The 24,247-nt window shown below is 42.5% G+C and overlaps 1 protein-coding gene across 2 annotated transcripts in view; it reads left to right on the top strand.

Annotated features, from left to right (window-relative positions):
- The window catches only part of ttll7 (tubulin tyrosine ligase-like family, member 7), a 174,928-nt gene that overhangs the window by 37,699 nt on the left and 112,982 nt on the right, over positions 1–24,247 (top strand). For both annotated transcript variants that reach the window (XM_024377673.1, XM_024377674.1), the window contains exons 5-8: positions 7,441–7,508; positions 7,672–7,830; positions 20,590–20,812; positions 21,438–21,602. In XM_024377673.1, coding sequence (XP_024233441.1) covers positions 7,441–7,508; positions 7,672–7,830; positions 20,590–20,812; positions 21,438–21,602 — 615 coding nt within the window. The remainder of the gene's footprint in view (positions 1–7,440; positions 7,509–7,671; positions 7,831–20,589; positions 20,813–21,437; positions 21,603–24,247) is intronic.

Below are 24,247 nucleotides of genomic sequence, written 5' to 3'. Positions count from 1 at the left end.
GTTGCAGGTGATGGAAGAGGTTAGTTGTCCTGCTGCTTTTTGAAGCAATTGTCTTTTGACACGTTTTACACAGGACATTAGTTTGCTGAACATCAGACCTCTTAAACCCGAACCACTTCCATATTACTGACAAAACATTGCTGCCCTTTTTGGGGATGATAGAGAGCAGTAGAGATACTCTGAATGATCGGCTATAAAAGCCTACTGACATTTACTCCTGATGTGTTGACCTGTTGCACCCTCGACAACCACTGTGATTATTATTATTTGACCCTGCTGGTCATCTATGAACATTTGAACATCTTGGCCATGTTCTGTTATAATCTCCACCCGGCACAGCCAAAAGAGGACTGGCCACCCCTCATAGCCTGGTTCCTCTCTAGGTTTCTTCCTAGGTTTTGGCCTTTCTAGGGAGTTTTTCCTAGCCACCGTGCTTCTACACCTACATTGCTTGCTGTTTGGGGTTTTAGGCTGGGTTTCTGTACAGCACTTTGTGACATCAGCTGATGTAAGATGGGCTTTATAAATACATCCGATTTGATGATATCCTCACGAGAGGCTGAGTTGGCTTCCTCACTTTCCATTTTGGTGGAACTCTTACCGCCGCTACACTGCTGCAGCGTGGTTACAATTAGTGAAAGGCTGTCTAGGGTTGTGATTGGTGGATAACCTCTGTGCACGTGTTGTCACGCAATTGGGACATGATTAGACATTACCCTGAAAGAGAAGAGACAGTGAGATGCTGCGTTTGTAAAACGTTGTAACATTATAACAGAACCTCGATTCTTGCCATACAGGCATTTTCCATATCTATGCTAAAACACAGTCGAATATAAAACTTTCATAAGTAAGCTTGCTCTAAAACTTTCATCTGCCACCCCGTTTGACCTAGAGACTTGAAACTGTATATGTAGGTGTCTTTCCTCATGCTGATCAGATTTGCCTCAAGGACCCATCATGATAGATTTTCCTCCATCTTGGACATTTTGGAAAACCTTTTGAAAAACCTATTCTAATGAATCATAGGTCTAAATAACACCAGATTTATCTTAGTTTGAGGAAAGCTAAGGGATAGAGTTAGCGCTAGTAGTTAGCTACATACTTCTCCAGTCATACCAAATAAATGGAAAAATGCAGAGAACAAGGTGAAGTAATTTTAGATTGTCATTATGGAGACACCTATTGGATAAATGTGGGCACTCCTCTCTTCGGCAAAAAAAAAGAAAGTGGTTGAGTGATTATTGGGCTAAATTATTTTGCTAAATCTGGCAACCCTGGAGTCTTGTGACACACAGGTCTACTTCCTTTCCACACACATGTTGCTTATCCCATTGTCATTTTATACAATGACAAGAAAAAGTATGTGAACCCTTTGGAATTACCTGTATTTCTGCATAAATTGGTCAATACATTGTATCTGACCTTCATCTAAGTCACAACAATAGACACACACTTAAACTAATAACACACATATTATTGTTTTAATATAGACAAGAAAAATACATAATTAAAAAATTCACAGTGTAGGTTGGAAAAAGTATGTCAACCCCTAGCTATTCGAGTCAGGAGTCAGCTAACCTGGAGGACAATCATTGAGATGAGATTGAAGATGTTGGTTAAAGTTATACAAAACACTCACAAAATTTGAGTTTGATATTCACAAGAAGCATTGCCTGATGTGAACCGTGCGTCGAACAAAATAGATATCAGAAGACCTAAGATTAAGAATTGTTGACTTGCATAAAGCTGTAAAGGGTTACAAAAGTATCTCTAAAAGCCTTGATGTTCATCAATCCACGGTAAGACAAATTATCTCTAAATTGAGAGTTCATCACTGTTGCTACTTTCCTTAGGAGTGGCTGTCCTGCAAAAATGACTGCAAGAGCACTTTGCAGAATACTTAATGAGGTTAAGAATTAAGAAGAATCCTAGAGTGTCAGCTAAAGACTTACAGAAATCTCTGGAACATGCTAACATCTCTGTTGACGGGTCTACAATACGTAAAACAGAATGGTGTTCATGGGAGGACACCACTGAAGAAGCCACTGCTGTCCAAATAAACCCATTGCTGCACATCTGAAGTTCGCTGTGGAACATCCAGCACCTGGACGGTCCACAGCGCTACTGGCAAAATACTCTGTGGACAGATGAAACTACAGTTGAGTTGTTTGGAAGGAACACACAACACTATGTGTGGAGAAAAAAGGCACAGCACACCAACATGACAACCTCATCCAAACTGTAAAGTATGGTGGAGGGAGCATCATGGTTTGGGGCTGCTTTGCTCCCTCAGGGCCTGGACATCTTGCTATCATCGATGGAAAAATGTTTTCCCAAGTTTATCTATATTTTAGGCTATCTGTCTGCCAATTGAATGTCAACACAAGTTGGGTGATGCAACAGGACAACGACCCAAAACAGAGAAGTAAATCAACAACAGAATGGCTTCAACAGAAGAAAATACACCTTCTGGAGTGGCCCAGTCAGAGTCCTGACCTCAACCCGATTGACCTCAAGAGAGCGGTTCACACCTGACATCACAAGAATATTGCTGAACTGAAACAGTTTTGTAAAGAGGAATGGTCAAAAATTCCTCCTGACCATTGTGCAGGTCTAATCTGCAACTACAGACAATGTTTGGTTGAGGTTATTGCTGCCAAAAGAGGGTCAACCAGTTATTAAATCCAGGGGTTCACATACTTTTTTTTACTCTGCACTGTGAATGTTTACACGGTGTGTTCAATAAAGACATGAAAACTTGTAGTTGTTTTTGTGTTATTCATTTAAGCACACTGTGTGTGTGTCTATTGTTGTGACTTAGATGAAGGTCAGGTCCAATTTGATGACCATTTTATGCAGAAATCCAGGTAATTCCAAAGGGTTCATATACTTTTTCATGCCACTGAACAACATATCTTGTAAAACAATTGTAGTTCCAATCCTTTAAGACCATCATTGGCTTACCTATGAATAAGTGACACACCTTACTTGGTCAAGCCCAGGGACCAGCCAGAGTTTCCCCCTGTTGCTTGCATAGTTTTATGACCCTTCAGGGCTGTCGTGTCACACCAAGTGAGAACGGCCACGGTGAGCGCCTCAGCAGCAGCCAGTGTACCATGAGGGGAGCAGGAAGTAGCTTTGATTTTACTTTAACTCGTTTGAACTCGTTTCCTTGGTTCAACGCCCACGGGCCAGTGCTGCTTACACACTGCTCTGCTTCGGCATCCGAGAAGAGGAGATGGAGGGGAGGCTTGGAGACAAGGCATGTCAGAGACCCTGCTGTGTCCCCGGGCTCCTCCAGTACAACAGCCAGATCACATGAAGAGTGTGCCGGCCTGTCATAGTGCCAGTCACTTTATAATGGCAGACCCTCTCACTCTCATGCTCTCTCCAAATCAATTGTATTTGTCATATGCTTTGTAATCAGCAGGTGTAGACTAACAGTGAAAGCTTACTCACTGGCCCTTCCCAACAATGCAGAGTAATAATAGAAACATGATAAAAAGAGGAATAAATACACAATGAGTAACGATAACTTTGCTATATACACAGGGTACCAGTACCGAGTCGTTGTGCTGGGGTGCGAGGTAATTGAGGTAGATATGTACATATAGGTAGGGATAAAGTGACTAGGCAACATGATAGATAATAAACAGTATCAGGGTCAAAAGAGTTCAAATTAGATAGATAGTTAACCAATAGATACCCAGACTAACTATTTAGCAGTCTTATGGCTTGGGGGTAGAAGCTCTTCAGGTTCCCATTGGTTCCAGAATAGGTGCATCGGTACCGCTTGCCGTGTGGTAGCAGAGAGAACAGTCTATGACTTTTTAGGGCCTTCCTCTGACACCTCCTGGATGGCAGGGAGCTTGGCCCCAGTGATATACTGGGCCGTAGGCACTACTCTCTGTAGCACCTTGCAGTTGCCATACCAAGCTGTGATGCAGTCAGTTAAGATGCTCTCAATAGTCACGATGCTCTCAATGGTGCAACTGTAGAACTTTTTGACGATCTGACGGCCCATGCCAAATCTTTTCAGTCTCCTAAGGGGGAAGAGGCGTTGTCGTGCCCTCTTCATGACAGTTGGTGTGTGTGGACCATGATCATTCTGTAGTAATGTGGACACAGAGGAACTTGAAGCTCTCAAACCGCACCACTACAGCCCCGCCGATGTGAATGGAGGCGTGCTTGGCTCTCCATTATCTGTAGTCCACGATCAGCTCCTTTGTCCTACTGACGTCCTTCAATTCAATGGGCTTTATTGGCATGGGAAACATATATTTATATTGCCAAATCAAGTGAAATAGACAATAAACAAAATCATCTAAACAAGGGGAATAACAATTAGAAATTAACAGTAAACATTTCAAATGTTATATTATTGTCTATGTACAGCATTGTAGCAATGTGCAAATAGTTGAAGTATGAAAGGGAAAATAAATAAAGAGATAAATATAGTTTGTATTTACAACAGTGTTTGTGCTCCACTGGTTGCCCTATTCTTGTGGCAACAGGTCACAAATATTGCTGCTGTGGTGGCACACTGGTATTTCATCTCATAGATATGGGAGTTTATCAAGATTAGATTTTTTTTTTCTAATTCTTTGTGGATCTGTGTAATCGGAGGGAAATATGTGTCTCTAATATGATCATACATTTGGCAGGGGGTTAGAAAGTGCAGCTCAGTTTCCACCTCATTTTGTGGGCAGTGTGCACATAGACAGACCTGGCTCTCAAAAGAAGACAGGCTATGTCAGTCTCTCTCGATAGCACAGCCATGCTCACTGAGTCTGTACAAACAGTACCAGTCAAAAGTTTGGACACACCTACTCAATCAAGGGTTTTTCTTTATTTTGACTATTTTCTACATTGGAGAATAATAGTGAAGACATCAAAACAATGAAATAACACATGGAATAATTTAATAACCAAAAAGTGTTAGATTTTGATTTGTTTATTTCATTTTTTAGATTCTTCGAAGTAGCCACCCTTTGCCTTAATGACAGCTTTGTACACTCTTGGCATTCTCTCAACCAGCTTCACCTGGAATGCTTTTCCATCAATCTTGAAGGAGTTCCCACATATGCTGAGCACATGTTGGCTGGTTTTCCTTCACTCTGCAGTCCAACTCAACCCAAACCATCTCAATTGGGTTGAGGTCGGGTGATTGTGGAGGCCAGATCATCTGATGCAGCACTCCACCACTCCCCTTCTAGATCAAATAGCCCTTACACAGCCTGGAGGTGTGCTGGGTCATTGTCATGTTGAAAACAAATGATAGTGGGACTAAGCACAAATCAAATGGGATGGCGTTTCACGGCAGAATGCAGTGGTAGCCATGCTGGTTAAGTGTGCCTTGACTTCTAAATAAATCGCTGACAGTGTCACCAGCAAAGCACCATCACACCTCCTCTTCCATTCTTCACGGTGGGAACCACACATGCGGAGATCATCTGTTCACCCACTCTGCATCTCACAAAGAACTGAAAATCTCAAATTTGGACTAAAGGACAGATTTCCACCGGTCTAATGTCCATTGCCTGTGTTTCTTGGCAAGCAAGTCTCTTCTTCTTATTGGTGTCCTTTAGTAGTGGTTTCTTTGCAGCAATTCGACCATGAAGGCCTGATTCACGCAGTCTCCTGAACAGTTGATGTTGAGATGTGTCTGTAGCTTGAACTCTGTGAAGCATTTATTTGGGCTGCAATCTCAGGTGCAGTTAACTCTAATGAACTGATCCTCTGCAGCAGAGGTAAGTCTGGGTTTTCCTTTCCTGTGGCGGTCCCCATGAGAGCCAGTTTCATCATAGCGCTTGATGGTCAATGTCTTAAAGTAATGATGGACTGTTATTTTTCTTTGCTTACTTGAGCTGTTCTTGCCATAATATGGTCTTTTACCAAATAGTGCTATGTTCTGTATACTCTCTTGGGGCTCTGTGGGGTCTGTTTGTGTTAGTACCAGCTGTCTGAAGGGACTCTTCTTTAGGCTCATCTCTCTCTCTGACCCCAGACCTCACATCCATAGAGGGAAATGGTTTCTATAACTGTTTAAGTATTTTTATCCAGATCCTAATTGGGATGCAAAATGTTATGTTCCTTCCGTAGAAGGCCCTTCTTGCTTTGCCTCTCAGATCGTTCACAGCTTTGTGGAAGTTACCTGAAGTGCTAATGTTTAGGCCGAGGTACAGTAGGTATTGTTTTTTGTGTACTTTTAGGGCAACACTGTCTTAGGTGGAATTTGTATTTGTGGTCCTGGCAACTGGACATTTTTTGGAACACCCTTATTTTTCTCTTCCTGAGATTAACTGTCAGGGCCTAAGTCTGACAGAATCTGTGCAGGAGATCTAGTTACTGCTCTAGGTCCTTTGTTGGAGACAGAAGCTCTCTCTCTCTCGTAAATAACTGAGACATCAACAGTGATGCTCAGTCAAAACAGTAACAAAGGTTTTTCAGAGGTCTTTGTGTTCCTTTGAAAATGGCCCCAACTGCATTTGAGCTCTCACTGCTGTGTGAACTTGACCTCCTCAGCTAGCGCCATGTGCTAGCCATCCATCTTCGGAATCAGCTATTTGATTACCCCGGACAGTAATGATCGATTAAAGCACTGCAGAGTCAAAGGGAATTAGGCATAGCTAAGTGAAGATACAGGAAGTGTAGGTTGGAACAAAACTGGTTGAACATTACTTCTGTAGGGTATATGCTCAACATGTCTCTCTGTGGCAATTGGAAGTATCACTACATACTTTGCATAGCTAGAATGATTCGACTTGAAGATGCAATAGTCTCATAAGCTTACAACAGAAAAAAGGAGAATAAAAGGAATCCCTGAACAAACGGTTTTGATTTTCACTTATGATGCCTCTCACATGCACAGCTTTCAGCCTAATTGTGAGATTTCTTCCAAATCTCAGAGCACCTAATTACATCTGTCTCGTATGTATAATCACGGATTCCTTTCACACACGTGTTCGTGTTTATTTTCTTCATTCCTTCTTTCTCTCGTTCTGTGATTTACTTGGAAAGTTTGCTGTCAAGCTGCAGTTCATACGAGCCTAATTAACGCCCCCTGTTCAACCTCATTTGGTCAAAGAATACAGAAAACCCAGGCTTTTTTCTCTCTCCCACATTCAAAGCAATTCATTCATCTGTCACTGCCTACAATTGCCGGAGCTCCGATGCACAACCAATTACCTTACTCCCTGGAGTAAAGATTGATGTTCTTTTTTCGTTTTAAATTAAAAACGATGGGGTAAACCAAATAAAGATTAAGAAACGTCTAACAGTCACCTTTTGTTTTGAGTGCGTAATTGGGCATAAATGTCAGAACATTGTAATCTCACATCAGGGTTTTCTCTTTAATGTTACAATTTTGGGGGCGAAGTTGGAGGTAAACGGCACAATGGCCTCAAAAACATTATTATGTCTGCATGTCCTTTTCTGTAGAGAATTAACCATTTCCCTGGGATGGGGGAGATTTGCCGGAAAGACTGTTTGGCAAGGAATATGTCCAAGTAAGTGCTTTTCCTGTTCTTTTACACCACTAAGTTGGTTACTAGTTAGTAATTGGCTAAGCATTATACAAACTTTGGGGTTTGTTTTATATAAACAATTTTACAGTGAAGATATTTATTTCTCTTATTGTCCCCACTCCCTTTCTCTTCTCCCCGCACACAGAATGATCAAGAGCCAGCCTCAGGAGTACAGCTTTATTCCCAAAACGTGGATCTTCCCCGCCGAGTACACCCAGTTTCAGAACTACGTGAAGGAGCTGCGGCGGAAACGCAAGCAGAAGACGTTTATCGTCAAGCCTGCCAACGGAGCCATGGGTCACGGGTAGGTCAAGGGTGGAGGGTGAGGATGGATTGTCGGGCAATTACAAGTGACTGACTGAGAGAAAGATAATAGGGGGAGATGGCCCTGACATAAGCTTGGAAATAATAAGGTGCCAGGGCCTCAATTATGTAATTCAGTCGAAAGAATAAAACTATTCTCATAGCAGGCCTCGTTTACAACTTGCCAGGGCGGCCGGCGCCCTGGCAAGTCCATTCCCTGAAGGTCCCTGCATGTGATTGTTGAATCACCACAGATCACCTTGGAGATCGGGTCTGACTAGAAATATACCCTGCTGCCCCGGGCTGCTTCTATCTCTCCTTCAGAAGGCAATGGCAGCCAGTTTAGGCCAAATGCAGGGTCGTTATCACTGGGCACCAAACGCAAGAAGACGGCCTGGAACAAGGTGGGACTGTACCTGGACCTTTCCAATAACAAACGTACCTATTCGTTGTCTGTTGCAAAATGTTTTAAAACCTTTTCCGTTGCTGCACATATGATCACGGCCCAGGTCGATCACAAAGTCCAAAGGGTCTTTCAAGTACCGTTTGTTGTGTAAAAAGTATAAGCCAAGTATTATGGCCCATCATTGCAATGATGTAAGACAAGAGTTGGCTACAGCTCAGACAGTATGCATACGAGGCTACCCTTTTTTCTTTTTAAATGGCTGATTCCTTTGGTACGCATTATTTCCAGCACTATGTAGACAATGTATAGGCTGTTTTTCAGGGTCTGTAGTATTGTAAATGCTTGAAAAGAAGCCTTTTCAGCCTTGTAGTATTCTAAGGGAGCTTAGGCTGTATTTTGACTTTGCACCAATAGATGGAGGTATTGAAGTGCGTATAACACTTGTGTGTGTATTGGCCCACACTCATTTCTGTTTGTCCTTGTGGGATATGAGCAATACTTATGGCCCCATGCTACAGTCAGTAAGCCCTTATTTATTAAAAAATAAAAGCTGGCAACGGCTGAATTATTGCAATACATTAAAAAAGTGAAAGATGATGAGATTAGCTCGGCCATTTGGAGGGGGATGCGAGAGATTTAGATTTGAGAAACGCACAGCGTGACGCAGGAAATTAAGTTATATCTTCCCCAGTAATTTATTTTCAGTCTGAGAACTAAATGAAGTTATTGTTTGTGTCTGAACCGAAGCTTGTTAAAAAGTGTTGGGCTTAAACACAAGATCCCCACTGGTGCTAAATTAAACCCAGGTTTTGATTACTTGACATGTGTGCTCATCAATCATGTCCTCTAATCTATAACCGCTCCGGCTACAAATACTTTTTAACCCTGTCCACATCATCTGTCTTTCTATCAAAGTTATACCACTGACTTCTCAGATCTTCATCATACTTTAGACCTACACTGAAGAAAAATATAAACTCAGAATGTGAAGTGTTGGTCCCATGTTTCATGAACTGGAATAAAAGATCCCAGAAATCTTCCATATGCACAAAAAGCTTATTTCTCTCACATTTTGTGGACAAATTTGTTTACATCCCTGTTAGTGAGCATTTCTCCTTTGCAAAGATATTCCATCCACCTGACAGGTGCGGCATATCAAGAAGCTGATTAAACAGCATGATCATTACACAGGTGCACCTGGGGACAATAAAAGGCCACTCTAAAGTGTGCAGTTTTGCCACACAACACAATGTCACAGATGCAGTTTTGAGGGAGCGTGCAGTTGGCATGCTGACTGCAGGAATGTCCACCAGAGCTGTTGCCAGAGAATTTTATGTTAATTTCTCTACCGTAAGCTGCCTCCAACGTCGTTTTAAAGAATTTGGCAACATGTCCAACCGGCCTTACAACCGCAGACGACGTGTAACCACGTCAGCCCAGGACCTGTATCCTGGGCTGTACGGCAACTGCTCCGCCCAAAACCATAAGGCTCTCCAGAGGGTAGTGCGGTCTGCACAACGCATCACCGGGGGAAAACTACCTGCCCTCCAGGACACCTACACCACCCGATGTCACAGGAAGCTCAAAAAGACCATCAAGGACAAAAACCACCTGAGCCACTGCCTGTTCAACCCGCTATCATCCAGAAGTTGAGGTCAGTACAGGTGCATCAAAGCAGGGACCGAGAGACTGAAAAACAGCTTCTATCTCAAGGCCATCAGACTGTTGAACATCCATCACTAACATGGAGTGGCTGCTGCCAACATACAGACTCAACTCTAGCTCACTTTTATAATGGAAATCAAGTCTCAAGCCACTCAAGTCTCAATCACCACTTTATTTAAAGAATGTGAAATGTCAGAATTATAGTAGGGAGAAAGATTTATTATTTCAGTTTATGTACACTCAATTAGTATTTGGTAACATTGCCTTTAAATTGTTTAACTTGGGTCAAACGTTTCAGGTAGCCTTCCACAAGCTTCCCACAATAAGTTGGCTGAATTTTGGCCCATTCCTCCTGACAGAGCTGGTGTAACTGAGTCAGGTTTCCTCCTTACTCGCACACGCTTTTTCAGTTCTGCCCACAGATTTTCTATAGGATTGAGGTCAGGGATTTGTGATGGCCACTCCAATACCTTGACTTTGTTGTCTTTAAGCCATTTTACCACAACTTTGGAAGTATGCTTGGGGTCATTGTCCAGTTGGAAGATCCATTTGCAACCAAGCTTTAACTCCCTGACTGATGTCTTGAGATGTTGCTTCAATATATCCACATAATTTCCCCCCCTCATGATGCCATCTATTTTGTGAAGTGCACCAGTCCTTCCTGCAGTAAAGCACCCCCACAACATGATGCTGCCACCCCCGTGCTTCATGGTTGGGATGGTGTTCTTCGGCTTGCAAGCCTCCCCCATTTTCCTCCAAACATAACGATGGTCATTATGGCCAAACAGTACTATTTTTACCTCATCAGACCAGAGGACATTTCTCCAAAAAGTACAATCTTTGTCCTCATGTGCAGTTGCAAACCATAGTTTGGCTTTTTTATGGCGGTTTTGGAGCAGTGGCTTCTTCCTTGCTGAGCGGCCTTTCAGGTTATGTCGATATCGGACTTGTTTTACTGTGGATATAGACACTTTTGTACCTATTTCCTCCAGCATCTTCACAAGGTCCTTTGCTGTTGTTCTGGGATTGATTTGCACTTTTTGAACCTAAGTACATTAATCTCTAGGAGACAATACACGTCTCCTTCCTGAGTGGTATGACGGCTGTGTGGTCCCATGGTGTTCATACTTGCATACTATTGTTTGTACAGATGAACGTGGCATCTTCAGGCGTTTGGAAATTGCTTCCAAGGATGAACCAGACTTCTGATTTCTTTTGATTTTTCCCATGATGTCAAGCAGAGAGGCACTGAGTTTGAAGTTAGGCCTTGAAATACATCCACAGGTACACCTCCAATTGACTCAAATTATGTCAATTAGCCTATCAGAAGCTTCTAAAGCCATGACATAATTTTCTGGAATTTTCCAAGCTGTTTAAAGGCACAGTCAATTTAGTGTATGTAAACTTCTGACCCACTGGAATTGTGATACAGTGAATTATAAGAGAAATAATCTGTCTGTAAACAATTGTTGGAAAAATGACTTGTGTCATGCACAAAGTAGATGTCCTAACCGACTTGACAGAACTATAGTTTGTTATCAAGAAATTTGTGGAGTGGTTGAAAAACTAGTTTTAATGACTCCAACCTAAGTGTATGTAAACTTCCGACTTCAACTGTATATACTGTACTCTATACCATCTACTGCATCTTGCCTATGCCGCACGTCCATCGTTCATCCATATATTTATATGTACATATTATTTTTCATCCCTTTACACTTGTGTGTATAAGTTAGTTGTTGTGAAATTGTTAGATTACTCGTTAGATATTACTGCACTGGCGGAACTAGAAGCGCAAACATCAGCTAACCATGTGTATGTTACCAAAAATGTTTCATTTGAACTGACCTCCACATCCGGCTTCTTCACCTGCGGGATCATCTGAGACCAACCACCTCGACAGCTGATTTAACTGAGTAGTATTTCTGTGTATAATTTGTATTTGTATTTATTAGGGATCCCCATTAGTTCCTGCCAAGGTAGCAGCTACTCTTCCTGGGGTCCAGCAACATTAAGGCAGTTATGCATTTTAAAAACATTACACAACATTCATAACAGATTTCACAACATATTAGGTGTGTGCCCTCAGGCCCCTACTCTACTACCACATATCTACAACACAAAATCCATCTGTACATGTGTGTGGAATGCGTATGTTATCATGTGTTTGTATGCATGTGTCTATGTTTGTGTTGCTTCACAGTCCCCGCGGTTCCATACGGTGTATTTTAATCTGTTTATAAATGTAATTTTCCTTCTGGCATGAGTTACTTGATGTGGAATAGAGTTCCATGTAGCCATGGCTCTATGTAGTTCTGTGCACCTCCCATAGTCTGTTCTTGTCAGAAGGTGGGTGTAGCTGGTGCATGAAGTCAGGCGCAGGAGAGCAGAATGAGTGAGCAACTTACTTTACTAAAAATAAAGTCACAAGGTAAACATACACTTGACCAACAATAAACGGTAATCAATTACGCACGGGTGTAAACCGCACCTGTCGAAAACCAGCCATAACGTACCGAATGAATATAGAAACAATCACGCACAAAAACATGGGGGAAACAGAGGGTTAAATACATGAACATGTAATGGGGTAATGAAACCAGGTGTGTATAAAACAAAGACAACACAAATGGAAAATGGATCGGCGATGGCTAGAAGACCGGTGACGTCGAAACAACAAACAAGGAGAGGGACCGACTTCTCCAAACAAGGAGAGGGACCGACTTCGCGGAAGTCGTGACAGTTCTGGACTTGGGGACTGTGTAGAGACCTCTAGTGGCATGTCTTGTGGGGTATGTGTGTCCGAGCTGAGTGCCAGTAGTTCAATCAGACAGCTCGATGCATTCAACATGTCAGTACCTCTCACAAATACAAGTAATGATGAAGTCAATCTCTCCTCCACTTTGTGCCAAGCGAGATTGCGAGATTGACATGCATATTATTAATGTTAGTTCTCTTGTGTACATCCAAGGGCCAGCTGTGCTGCCATGTGCTGCCATTTTCCTAAGTCCCTCTGAACAAAGTCCAGGTGCGACAAAACTAGGGCCTGTAGGACCTGCCTTGTTGATAGTTGTCACGAACGTCGTCAGGGAAATGACCGGACCAAGGTGCAGCGTCGTGAGCGTACAATTTCTTTTAATGTTATAAATGTCGCCAACAAAACAAGAAACAACAAAAGTGAAGCTGACTAGGGCTACACAGGACACTAACACAGACAACTACCCACAAAATACAAAGGAAAAAAGGCTGCCTAAGTATGATTCCCAATCAGAGACAGCGATAGACAGCTGTCCCTGATTGAGAACCATACCCGGCCAAAACATAGAAACAGAAAACATAGAAATAAAGAAACTAGAATGCCCACCCTAGTCACACCGTGGCCTAGAGAAAAGCCTCTCTATGGCCAGGGCGTGACAGTACCACCCCCCCAAAGGTGCGGACTCCGGCCGCAAAACTTGACTTTAAAGGGGATGGTCCAGGTGGACATCCCTTACGGCGGCGGCTCTGGTACGGGACGTAGACCCCCCCAACGCCTCTGGCTCCCCCCACTTTACTGGCGCCTCTGGTGCGGGGACCCTCGTCGCCAACCCCGGACCGGGGACCGTCGTTGCGGGCCCCCGGACTGGGGACCCTCGTTGTGGACCCCTGACTGGCCCGTGGAGCAGGCACAGGACTCACCAGGCTGGGGAGACCTACTGGAGGCCTGGTCCTTGGAGGAGGCACAGGACGAACCGGGCTGTGGGGGAGCACTGGAGATCTGGGGCGTATCCTTGGCACCACTCTTCCAGGCTGAATGCCCACTTTAGCCCGGCACCTCCAGAGCGCAGGTACAGGTCGAACTGGGCTGTGGGGGAGCACTGGAGATCTGTTGCTTAGACCTTGCACTGCTCCTCTTGGCTGAATGCCCACTTTAGGCCGGCACGTGCGGAGCGCAGGCATAGGACGAACCGGGCTGTCACAGCGCACCGGAGACACAGTGCGCAGAGCCGGCGCAGGACTCACCGGGCTGTGGAGGCACACTGGAGGTCTGGAGCGTAGAGCTGGCACAAGACGTGCAGGGCTGGGGAGGCGCACAGGAGGCCTGGTGCGTGGGGCTGGCACAGTCTTAACCAGACGGCTAGCACGCACCTCAGGACGAGTATGGAGAGCTGACTCAGGTGACATTAAACTGAGGACATGCTCCGTAGGGCGAATGTCATGCACCAACACAACAGCTCTCTCCTAACTCTCCCCTCCAATCTCCCCATCAACTCCTTAACTGTCTCTGCTTCACTCCCTTCACTCCCCTCCAAGTTCACCTTCTTCTCCCCGACTGGCTCTGGTTCCAACCTCGGCTCCGCCGACTGTCCCGTGTGCTCCCCCCAAACATTTTTGGGGGCTGCCTCTCCTGGACATGCTGCTTGGTCCTTTGGTGGTGGGTAGTTCTGTCACGAACGTCGTCAGGGAAATGACCGGACCAAGTTGCAGTGTAGTGAGTGTACATTTTCTTTTAATGTTATAAATGTCGCCAACAAAACAAGGAACAACAAAAATGAACGTGAATCTGACTAGGGCTATACAGGCCACTAACACAGACTACCCACAAAATACAAAGGAAAAAAGGCTGCCTAAGTATGATTCCCAATTAGAGACAACGATAGACAGCTGTCCCTGATTGAGAGCCATACCTGGCCAAAACATGGAAACAGAAAACATAGAAATAAAGAAACTAGAATGCCCACCCTAGTCACACCCTGGCCTGCTCAAAATAGAGAATAAAAGCCTCTCTATGGCCAGGGCGTGACAATAGTACTGTTAAGAATGCAGAGCAGCACTTTATTATAGACAGACTTCTCCCCATGCAAGGTACTGTTGTATCAACATGTTTTGTAATAAAGCCCTTTTATGGGGAAAAACTAATTCTGATTGGTTTGGCCTGGCTCCCCAGTGGGTGCGTCCCTGCCCAGTCATGTGAAATCCATAGATTAGAGCCTAATTCGTTTTTTTCAATTGACTGATTTCCCTTACTGTACATGGAGGATTTATAAAGCCAGGCACATTTAACAGTTAGGCTGTTAACTATAGTCTTAATACATTTAGACAATTATGGCAAGGGCTGTTTTCTCGTCTCCTAACTCAACTGCTGCCTCCAACTCATTGTTCTCAACACCTATATGCTGGGTAACTTTGCTAATATGCACATACTGTATCTACATTGTCGAGGAAAAGGCGCCAATTCAACAGCACACTGATGTTTCAGAACCGCGGACAGCGACCTCTATCCAATGCAGGAGAAAGTGCATTTGTTATAAAATAATATGGTTTTTATTAGTGTTGCACCATTTTTCTTATGTAATAACCATATCCAATTTCAGCAGCACATGTCTTAGGGTGGTGGACTGTGCCACCCCCACGGCCTCCACAATGGATTAGTCCACTCAGCCAGGTGAGAATCAGGCAGGTGTCTTGTACACCATGAAACTGAAAAATATATATACTGTGTATATATATACAGTACCAGTCAAAAGTTTGGACACACCTACTCAATCCAGGGTTTTTCTTAATTTTGTATTATTTTCTACATTGTAGAAAAATAGTGAAGACATCAAAGCTAGGAAATAACACATATGGAATCATGTACTAACCAAAAAAAAGGAGTGTTAAACCAATCAAAATATATTTTATATTTGAGATTCTTCAAAGTAGCCACCCTTTGTCTTGATGACAGCTTTGCACACTTTTGGCATTCTCTCAAACAGCTTCATGAGGAAGTCACCTGGAATGCGTTTGAATTAACAGGTGTGCCTTGATAAAAGTTAATTTATGGAATTTATTTTCTTCTTAATGTGTTTTAGCCAATCAGTTGTGTTGTGACAAGGTAGGAGTGGTATACAGAAGATAGTCCTATTTGGTAAAATACCAAGTCCATATTATGGCAAGAACAGCTCAAATAAGCAAAGAGAAACGACAGTCCATCATTACTTTACAACACGAAGGACAATCAATCAGGAACATTTCAAGAACTTTGAAAGTTTCTTCAAGTACAGTAGCAAAAACCACAAAGCGCTATGATGAAACTGGCTCTCATGAGGACCGCCACAGGAAAGGAAGACCCAGAGTTACCTCTGCTGCAGAGGATAAGTTCATTAGTGTTACTTTTTGCATCTCAACATCAACTGTTTAGAGGAGACTGCGTGAATCAGGCCTTCATGGTCGAATTGCTGCAAAGAAACCACTACTAAAGGACACCAATAAGAAGAGGAGACTTGCTTAGGCCAAGAAACACGAGCAATGGACATTAGACCGGTGGAAATCTGTCCTTTTGGTATGGTGTCTTTGTGAAACGCAGAGTAGGTAAATGGATGATCTCCGCATGTGTAGTTTCCACCATAATGTATGGAGGTGTCATTCTGTGGGGGTGCTTTGCTGGTGACACTGTTTGTGATTTTATTTAGAATTCAAGGCATACTTAACCAGCATGGCTTCCACAACATTCTGCAGCAATACGCCGTCCCATCTGGTTAGCACTTAGTCCCACAATCATTTGTTTTTCAACAGGACAATGACCCAACACACCTCCAGGCTGTGTAAGGGCTATTTGACCAAGAAGGAGATTGATGGAGTGCTGCATCAGATGACCTGGCCTCCACAATCACCCGACCTCAACCCAATTGAGATGGTTTGGGATGAGTTGGACCACAGAGTGAAGGAAAAGCAGCCAACAAGTGCTCAGAATATGTGGGAACTCCTTCAAGACTGTTGGAAAAGCATTCCAGGTGAAGCTGGTTGAGTAAATGCCAAGAGTGTTCAAAGCTGACATCAAGGCAAAGAGTGGCTACTTCAAAGAATCTCAAATATAAAATATATTTAGCTTTTTTTTTATACTTCTTTGGTTACTACATGATTCCATATGTGTTATTGCATAGTTTTGATGCTTCACTATTATTCTACAATGTAGAAAATAGTAAAAATAAAGAAAAACCCTGGAATGAGTAGGTGTGCCCAAACTTTTGACTGGTACTCTATGAACTGCTCGGCTAAAAGAAATGTTGGACGACCAACAGCCTGTCGACCAAACAATCGACCAGTTTACTAAATGGGTTCAGCCCTAGACTGTACCATACCTCTATTCCATTGGATGTGATCAGGACAACATTAGAAAACCTTGTAAAAACATGGTTTCTGTCATGCCCTGACCTTAGAGCTTTTTATGTCTCTATTTTGGTTTGGTCAGGGTGTGATTTGGGTGGGCATTCTATGTTCTTTTTTCTATGTTTTTGTATTTCTTTGTTTTGGCCGGGTATGGTTCTCAATCAGGGACAGCTGTCTATCGTTGTCTCTGATTGGGAACCATACTTAGGTAACTTTTTCCCACATGGTTTTTGTGGGTAGTTAATTTCTGTTTTGCACCTTACAGGACTGTTTCGGTTTCGGTTATTCTCTTTGTTTTTTTTGTTATAGTGTTCCGTTAAAATAAAAAGCATGAACACTTTTACCACGCTGCGCTTTGGTCCGATGATTCCTCATCTTCAGACAACAAAAACCGTTAGTTTCCTAATTTTCCTGTTGTGGCTTAGTGCCTCCATACTTCCCTATAAGGTCCTACAGCCTCCATCCAGGCCAAAGCTTCTGTCTACCCAGAAAATCGTTGGACTTTGTAGTTTATTTGAAAATACCAACTTTTCAAGTACTCAAGGTAGTTGAATTTAGAGTTTCAACTAAAGGTTATTATTTTCTATGAATTTCAAATACAGGTCTCAGAAAAACAAATAATATTACAAAATATTTTAAATACCTCTCAGAAAACAAAATCATATTTGAAGGTATTTGAAAATATGCAAGTTAGTTAAAAACAAAACAAATACTTATTGATGGCTGCCAAATATTTTCTGAAGAACCAAAAACCACAACAAGCAGTTGAATTAGTCTAAATATATGATCATGACCACACAGTTTGGAGGGCTATCATATATGATGTCTCTCTTGCTGCTGGTGAGTCTCTGATGCACCTCTACGCAGACGACACCATTCTGTATACTTCTGGCCCTTCTTTGGACACTGTGTTAACAACCCTCCAGACGAGCTTCAATGCCATACAACTCTCCTTCCGTGGCCTCCAACTGTTCTTAAATACAAGTAAAACCAAATGCATGCTCTTCAACCGATCGCTGCCTGCACCTGCCGACCCATCCAGCATCACTGCTCTGGACGGTTCTGACTTAGAATATGTGGACAACTACAAATACCTAGGTTTCTGGTTACTGTAAACTCTCCTTCCAGACTCACATCAAACATCTCCATTCCAATTCCTATTTCACAACAAAGCATCCTTCACTCATGCTGCTTAACATACCCTTGTAAAACTGACCATCCTTCCGATCCTCGACTTCGGCGATGTAATTGACAAAATAGCCTTCAATACCCTACTCAATAAATTGGATGCAGTCTATCACAGTGCCATCCGTTTTGTCACCAAAGCCCCATATATTACCCACCACTGCGACCTGTACGCTCTCGTTGGCTGGCCCTCGCTTCATACTCGTCTCCAAACCCACTGGCTCCAGGTCATCTACAAGACCCTGCTAGGTAAAGTCCCCCCGTATCTCAGCTCGCTTGTCACCATAGCAGCACCCACCTGTAGCACGCACTCCAGCAGGTATATCTCTCTGGTCACCCCCAAAACCAATTCTTCCTTTGGCCGCCTCTCCTTCCAGTTCTCTGCTGCCAATGACTGAAACAAACTACAAAAATCTCAAACTGGAAACACTTATCTCCCTCACTAGCTTTAAGCACCAGCTGTCAGAGCAGCTCACAGATTACTATACCTGTACATAGCCCATCTACAATTTAGCCCAAACAACTACCTCTTCCCCTACTGTATTTATTTATTTTGCTCCTTTGCACCCCATTATTTCTATTTCTATATTCTTCCATTCTTCCACTGCAAATCTACCATTCCAGTATTTTTCTTGCTATATTGTATTTACTTCGCCACCATGGCCTTTTTTTTTCCTTTTACCTCCCTTATCTCACCTCATTTGCTCACATTGTATATAGACTTATTTTTCTACTGTATTATTTACTGTATGTTTTTTTACTCCATGTGTAACTCTGAGTTGTTGTATGTGTCGAACTGCTTTGCTTTATCTTAGCCAGGTCGCAATTGTAAATGAGAACTTGTTCTCAACTTGCCTACCTGGTTAAATAAAGGTGAAATAAAATAAGTATATGAATCTTAATATTTAGTCTAGAATTAAATACCTGAGGCTCGTGGAATCATCTCAACATTAGAGTAGACCACTTTTGCCGTTGAAAAATTATATATTTTCATATATTGAGAAAAGGTCATTTAGTAACACTTGGCATCAAGTTCTTATACAGGTGTAGCAACTTTGGGATTACTACAATAGTAACATTGTTGTTACATAGGATTTTGGAATTGCTTTATTATTGCATAACAATACATACAAGTCACTGTTCCTCTGATGTACAGTAGTTGCTAAAACTCAGCTCATTGCTATGCAATTAAAATGCAATTACCAAAGTATTATTTAACAGCATGCTAATAAAATGTTCCAAAAGTAATTAAAGTCTTATTACACAGGCACAAGACCGGTTCATGTTAATTGCTACTAAGAATGCTAACGGTAACAACATTTGTCTATTAACTGTGGAAAGGAAACAAAATATCAACAAGAGGTTAAAAGTTGTTTTTGCTAAGCTTCCATCTTTCTGTTTGCAATGTTTGGAAATGGCTTTTAATTGCTCTGCAGTATTTTCAGGTGTCATAATATCAATTGCAGCTTTCAACCTTTTCAGTGGCATGTTGAAAGAGTCATACAGTAGTTGAGCATCACTCCTTATTTATAGGTATCAGTACAAAATATCATTGGTTTGACTTGATTATCTACACCAGGGGCAATGGACATCCAGGAGAATGGACATTTACAAAATGTTAAGATATAAATGTATCATGTAGATCAAATATGATCTAATGTCAGATAGATTTGAATAGTATAGGAAACAATGTTATACTTTCCACAAAGCATATTTAAAAGTATATTTATCCAATGTCTGGTCTACTCCCATGAAACAAAAATGGGGGGATGCACCAGTATGTAACCAATTTAGCTCTGAGTGATGGTGATATGTTTTAGCCTGGACCAAGTTTTCTTAAGGGTGGCTGTTTGGAAAACACTCTCACCCCCACTCAATGGCCACAAGTCAGGCTAACTGGGGGGAACTGCAGCCTGCATACTATAACCCCTGAGTGCCAGTGACAAGAGACCAAAGCAAATAAATGAAAGAGGTTGAAATGGACAAGCATTTCCTTTTCTATTAACCTGCACATAGTCAGAGGCCATGGAACAGCATTTGATGTCGTTTACTGCTCCCAAGGATGGAGTTTGTAGCTTTTGGACTGTTTGCCTTGACCAAAAATGTAAATCTTACAATCCGCTCCAGATGCTGCACTAGTGCTCATACAGGCTTCCATTTAAGTTATTCGTAGGACTTTATGTGTTTGTATATTTGTGTAGAGCACTTGTAAACCGGAGGATTAGTGAGAGAGATTTGGCCTTACCTTTTCTTTGTCCTCATTCATATAGAGCATATTTTCTGTTTCCAAATTCTCAATACACTTGAGGATTTGAAGCTACGTCAATAAAAGTAGTGGGAGACAAAGTCCTTATGTTGTTGTTCTTCTGTCAGGATCTCCTTGATACGAAACTGTGAGAAGCTACCGGCTCAAGCTCAAGACCACTTCATAGTGCAGGAGTACCTAGACAAACCGTTCTTAATGGAGGGCTACAAGTTTGACCTCAGGATCTACATCCTTGTAACGTCCTGTGACCCTCTACGCATTTTCCTCTACAATGACGGCCTCGTCAGGATGGGCACCGAGAAATACCACACGCCCAACGAGGCCAACCTGGTGAGTGTGAAATACACACACGGGGATGCACATACACACAGGCACATACATACACACACACTTACGGAAATACACACACACTATAAAGGGCATATGGTGCCATTATCCGATGCAGCCCATGACTGCCAGCCTGTTACTGTATCAGGGAATAGAGTGACCATGGTATGCCATGTAGGCAGGGATATCTTGTCTTCTTGTTTGAGATGCTGCCCAACTACAAATGGTATTGGTCTTAGTACCAAAGTTTTTTTTGTCAATATACTTTTATCATTGGCTTTATGAACAAAACATACAAAGAGACAAAAGACAAGGACATACTGTATTTGTATCAATATGCAGGGTTAATTAAGCAATTATAAGCAAAAGGAGTGAGTAAGAACGACAGCAATGTAGCACACATTTTGTTAACTCTGACCCAGGCCCGTATGGGTCAATATTTAGGATGGGTCAATATATCATGGGTCAATATATTAGTTTGGCTTTTTAGATCACAATGAATATGATTTAGATGGACAGAGGGGATCTGATCCTAGATCAGCACTTCTACTCTGAAACGCTTGATACATACTGAACTAGGGATTTGAAACGATTCAATCATTCATTAAACCCCCTACTCTCTCCACAGAGCCAGCTGTACATGCATCTAACAAACTACTCCGTCAACAAACACAACGAGAACTTTGAGAGGGACGAGACGGCAGACAAAGGCAGCAAGAGGTCCATTGGTTGGTTCACTGAGTTCCTGCGCATGAATGATTACGACGTGGCCAAGTTCTGGGGCGATGTTTCCGTAAGTGTGAGCACAGGTACACACGCGCGCGCACACACACACACACACACACACACACACACACACACACACACACTGAGCATCCGCGTACCATTCCAGTTTCGGCCAAGGTTTGAAGACTTTTGTTATGACAGGGATTCAACGACCTCCAGGCTTGTTTGGCTTTTGGATGGGCGAAACAAAACAAGTGGAGGCGTCTCTTGGAAGTCTCACGTACTCATTCTGCTTGCGGTTTGTCCATCCAAACACCTTTCTCCAGTATCTTTCATCTTGTCTGAATCGGGGCGTTAGTTTGGTTTGCGTTCTCTCTCTTAAATCTCGCTTGGTGCAGCTGTTTCTCAACTCCTCCTGTAATCTGTTATTATCTATGCATACATGTAGTCACTTTAAATAACTCTCCTACATGTACATATTACCTCTACTAACCGGTGCCCCCGCACATTGACTTTGTACCGGTACCCCCTGTATTAACACTCGCTATTGTTATTTTACTGCTGCTCTTTAATTACTTGTTCCTTTTATTTCTTATTCTTATTCGTATTTTTTAAACTGCGTTGTTGGTTAGGGGTTTGTAAGTAAGCATTTCACTGCATGTGACTAATACAATTTGATTTGAATTTAATCATCTCTCTACTGTATACCCCTCAGTCCTCCATTTTTATTTTCATTCTATCAGCCTTCATCCCTTTTCAATCCGATTGTTTGTTTCTCACCCTCAAATCAAACACCCTCTTGAATTCCTGCCTCATATTTTCTCCTCTAGCCTCCAACATCCCCTAGCTTTGAAAACTTTTACTTCTGTCTTTACTTACTTCTTAATCTCTCATCCCCATTTTCTCCTAATAGGAAGCCTTATTTAAACTCATGGCTGCCAATTTACCCTCTAATCCTTGTCTTCATAACTCTCGGTGTGTCCGAAATATCTCTACTTTCTCCAGGTTTACAATTGTTCACTTTCCTTTAAGGATTTGAAAGGAAATGACTGGTGCATACACCAATCCAATGCTTTCAAATTTGTAGGTAGTAAAGAAGGAGTGCACACTTCAGGAGAAAGGAGATGTTATTGGGACACACCCTTACTCTATCCACCTCCCCCTCTCGGCATCCCGCTGTTGTTGTGTCCAACATTTTCATGTATCACCTCTTTTAACCTCTTGCTCTCTCAACTCTCCCCAAAACGTGTACTTTTTTCTGTCAGTCTGTTCTGCTGACACCTCCGCTTCAGACATCCCTCCACTTCCCCCTCTTGATCCTCGTTACCTCCCTCTGTAGTGACATGATGCTGTACTGTTGATGTGAACATTGTCAACATCAGATATAAATTCCTGCTGTGCCCATAGAAGAGGAAGCAATGTGAATTATATTGTGCTTACTGAATTAAGTAAAGTGAACCATCCATTACCAGCGTTACTGATTGAACCTACCGTTTCAACTACATTAGGACAGTCACATATCCACGGAAGTTGTGTCATAGGACTTCCAGTGACTCCATGGAGGGGTGCGTCTGTCCTAAAATTGAAACTATATCAGCTAGTTAGTTACTGTGTCCTCTGTGTACCCTCCGTTTATGGTGCCCATATTTTGACAGACACATGTCCATAGATGTTGTGTAATAGTAAGTCACTAGGACTCTAACTCAACTTCCATGAACCTGTGTTTCTGTCCTAATATGTACACCGTATCGGCTAGTTAGTTACTTTATCCTCGGTACACGGGCTCAGCAAGACACTGGCCATGCTCTTTGTTCTCTTCTAGAGACTTTACTCTGTTCTGCCACCTACTACCTGATTTCAACCACCCTTCATATAGCTACAAATCTGACCATCTCAAATCTCTTTCACTCCCTGTCAAGGACAGAGATGCTATTAAAAAGGCAGGATTCAAGCTTGACAAATGTGCATGTAATTTACATTTTTGTGTTATTCTCTCGTTGACATAAATGCATCATGTATACAAAAGTTTGAGTTATGCGCTGGATTCTGAAGTTACTATAGGATTTGACCTGAAGATTTGACCTGAAGAATCGTGCCGGGGCTGGTCTAGTGCTGCTGCCCCTGGACAACATATGCCCCTGGAGGCAGCGGTTCGATCCCCCGTTTCTCCACTCACTTTCTGCACTGCCTCTCCCCTCTATCTCTTCTTAACATCTTCAGGTCAAATCCTATAGTAACTTCAGAATGTACAGTGCATTCGGAAAGTTTTCAAACACCTTAACTTTTTCCACAATTTGATACGTTACAGCCTTATTCTAAAGCATATTAAATTGTTTTTTCCCCCTTATCAATCTACACACAATACCGCATAATGACAAAGGAAAAACAGGTTTTTAGACATTTTTGCATAAAAAAATAATACTAAAATATCAAATTTACATAAGTATTCAGACCCTTGACTCAGTACTTTGTTAAAGTACCTTTGGCAGCAAACACAGCCTTGAATCTTCTTGGGTATGACGCTACAGGTTTGGCACACCTGTATTGACCCCCCCGTGGGGTCAAAATGATCACAAGAACGGTGAGCAAAAATCCCAGAACCACACGGGGGGACCTAGTGAATGACCTGCAGAGAGCTGAGACCAAAGTAACAAAGCCTACCATCAGTAACACACTACGCCACCAGGGACTCAAATCCTACAGTTCCCAAAC

Source organism: Oncorhynchus tshawytscha, linkage group LG18 (assembly GCF_018296145.1).
Source record: "Oncorhynchus tshawytscha isolate Ot180627B linkage group LG18, Otsh_v2.0, whole genome shotgun sequence".
Taxonomy (NCBI): Eukaryota; Metazoa; Chordata; class Actinopteri; order Salmoniformes; family Salmonidae; genus Oncorhynchus; species Oncorhynchus tshawytscha.
Note: the sequence above shows the minus strand (reverse complement) of the source record. Positions and strands in the feature narration are given on the sequence as shown.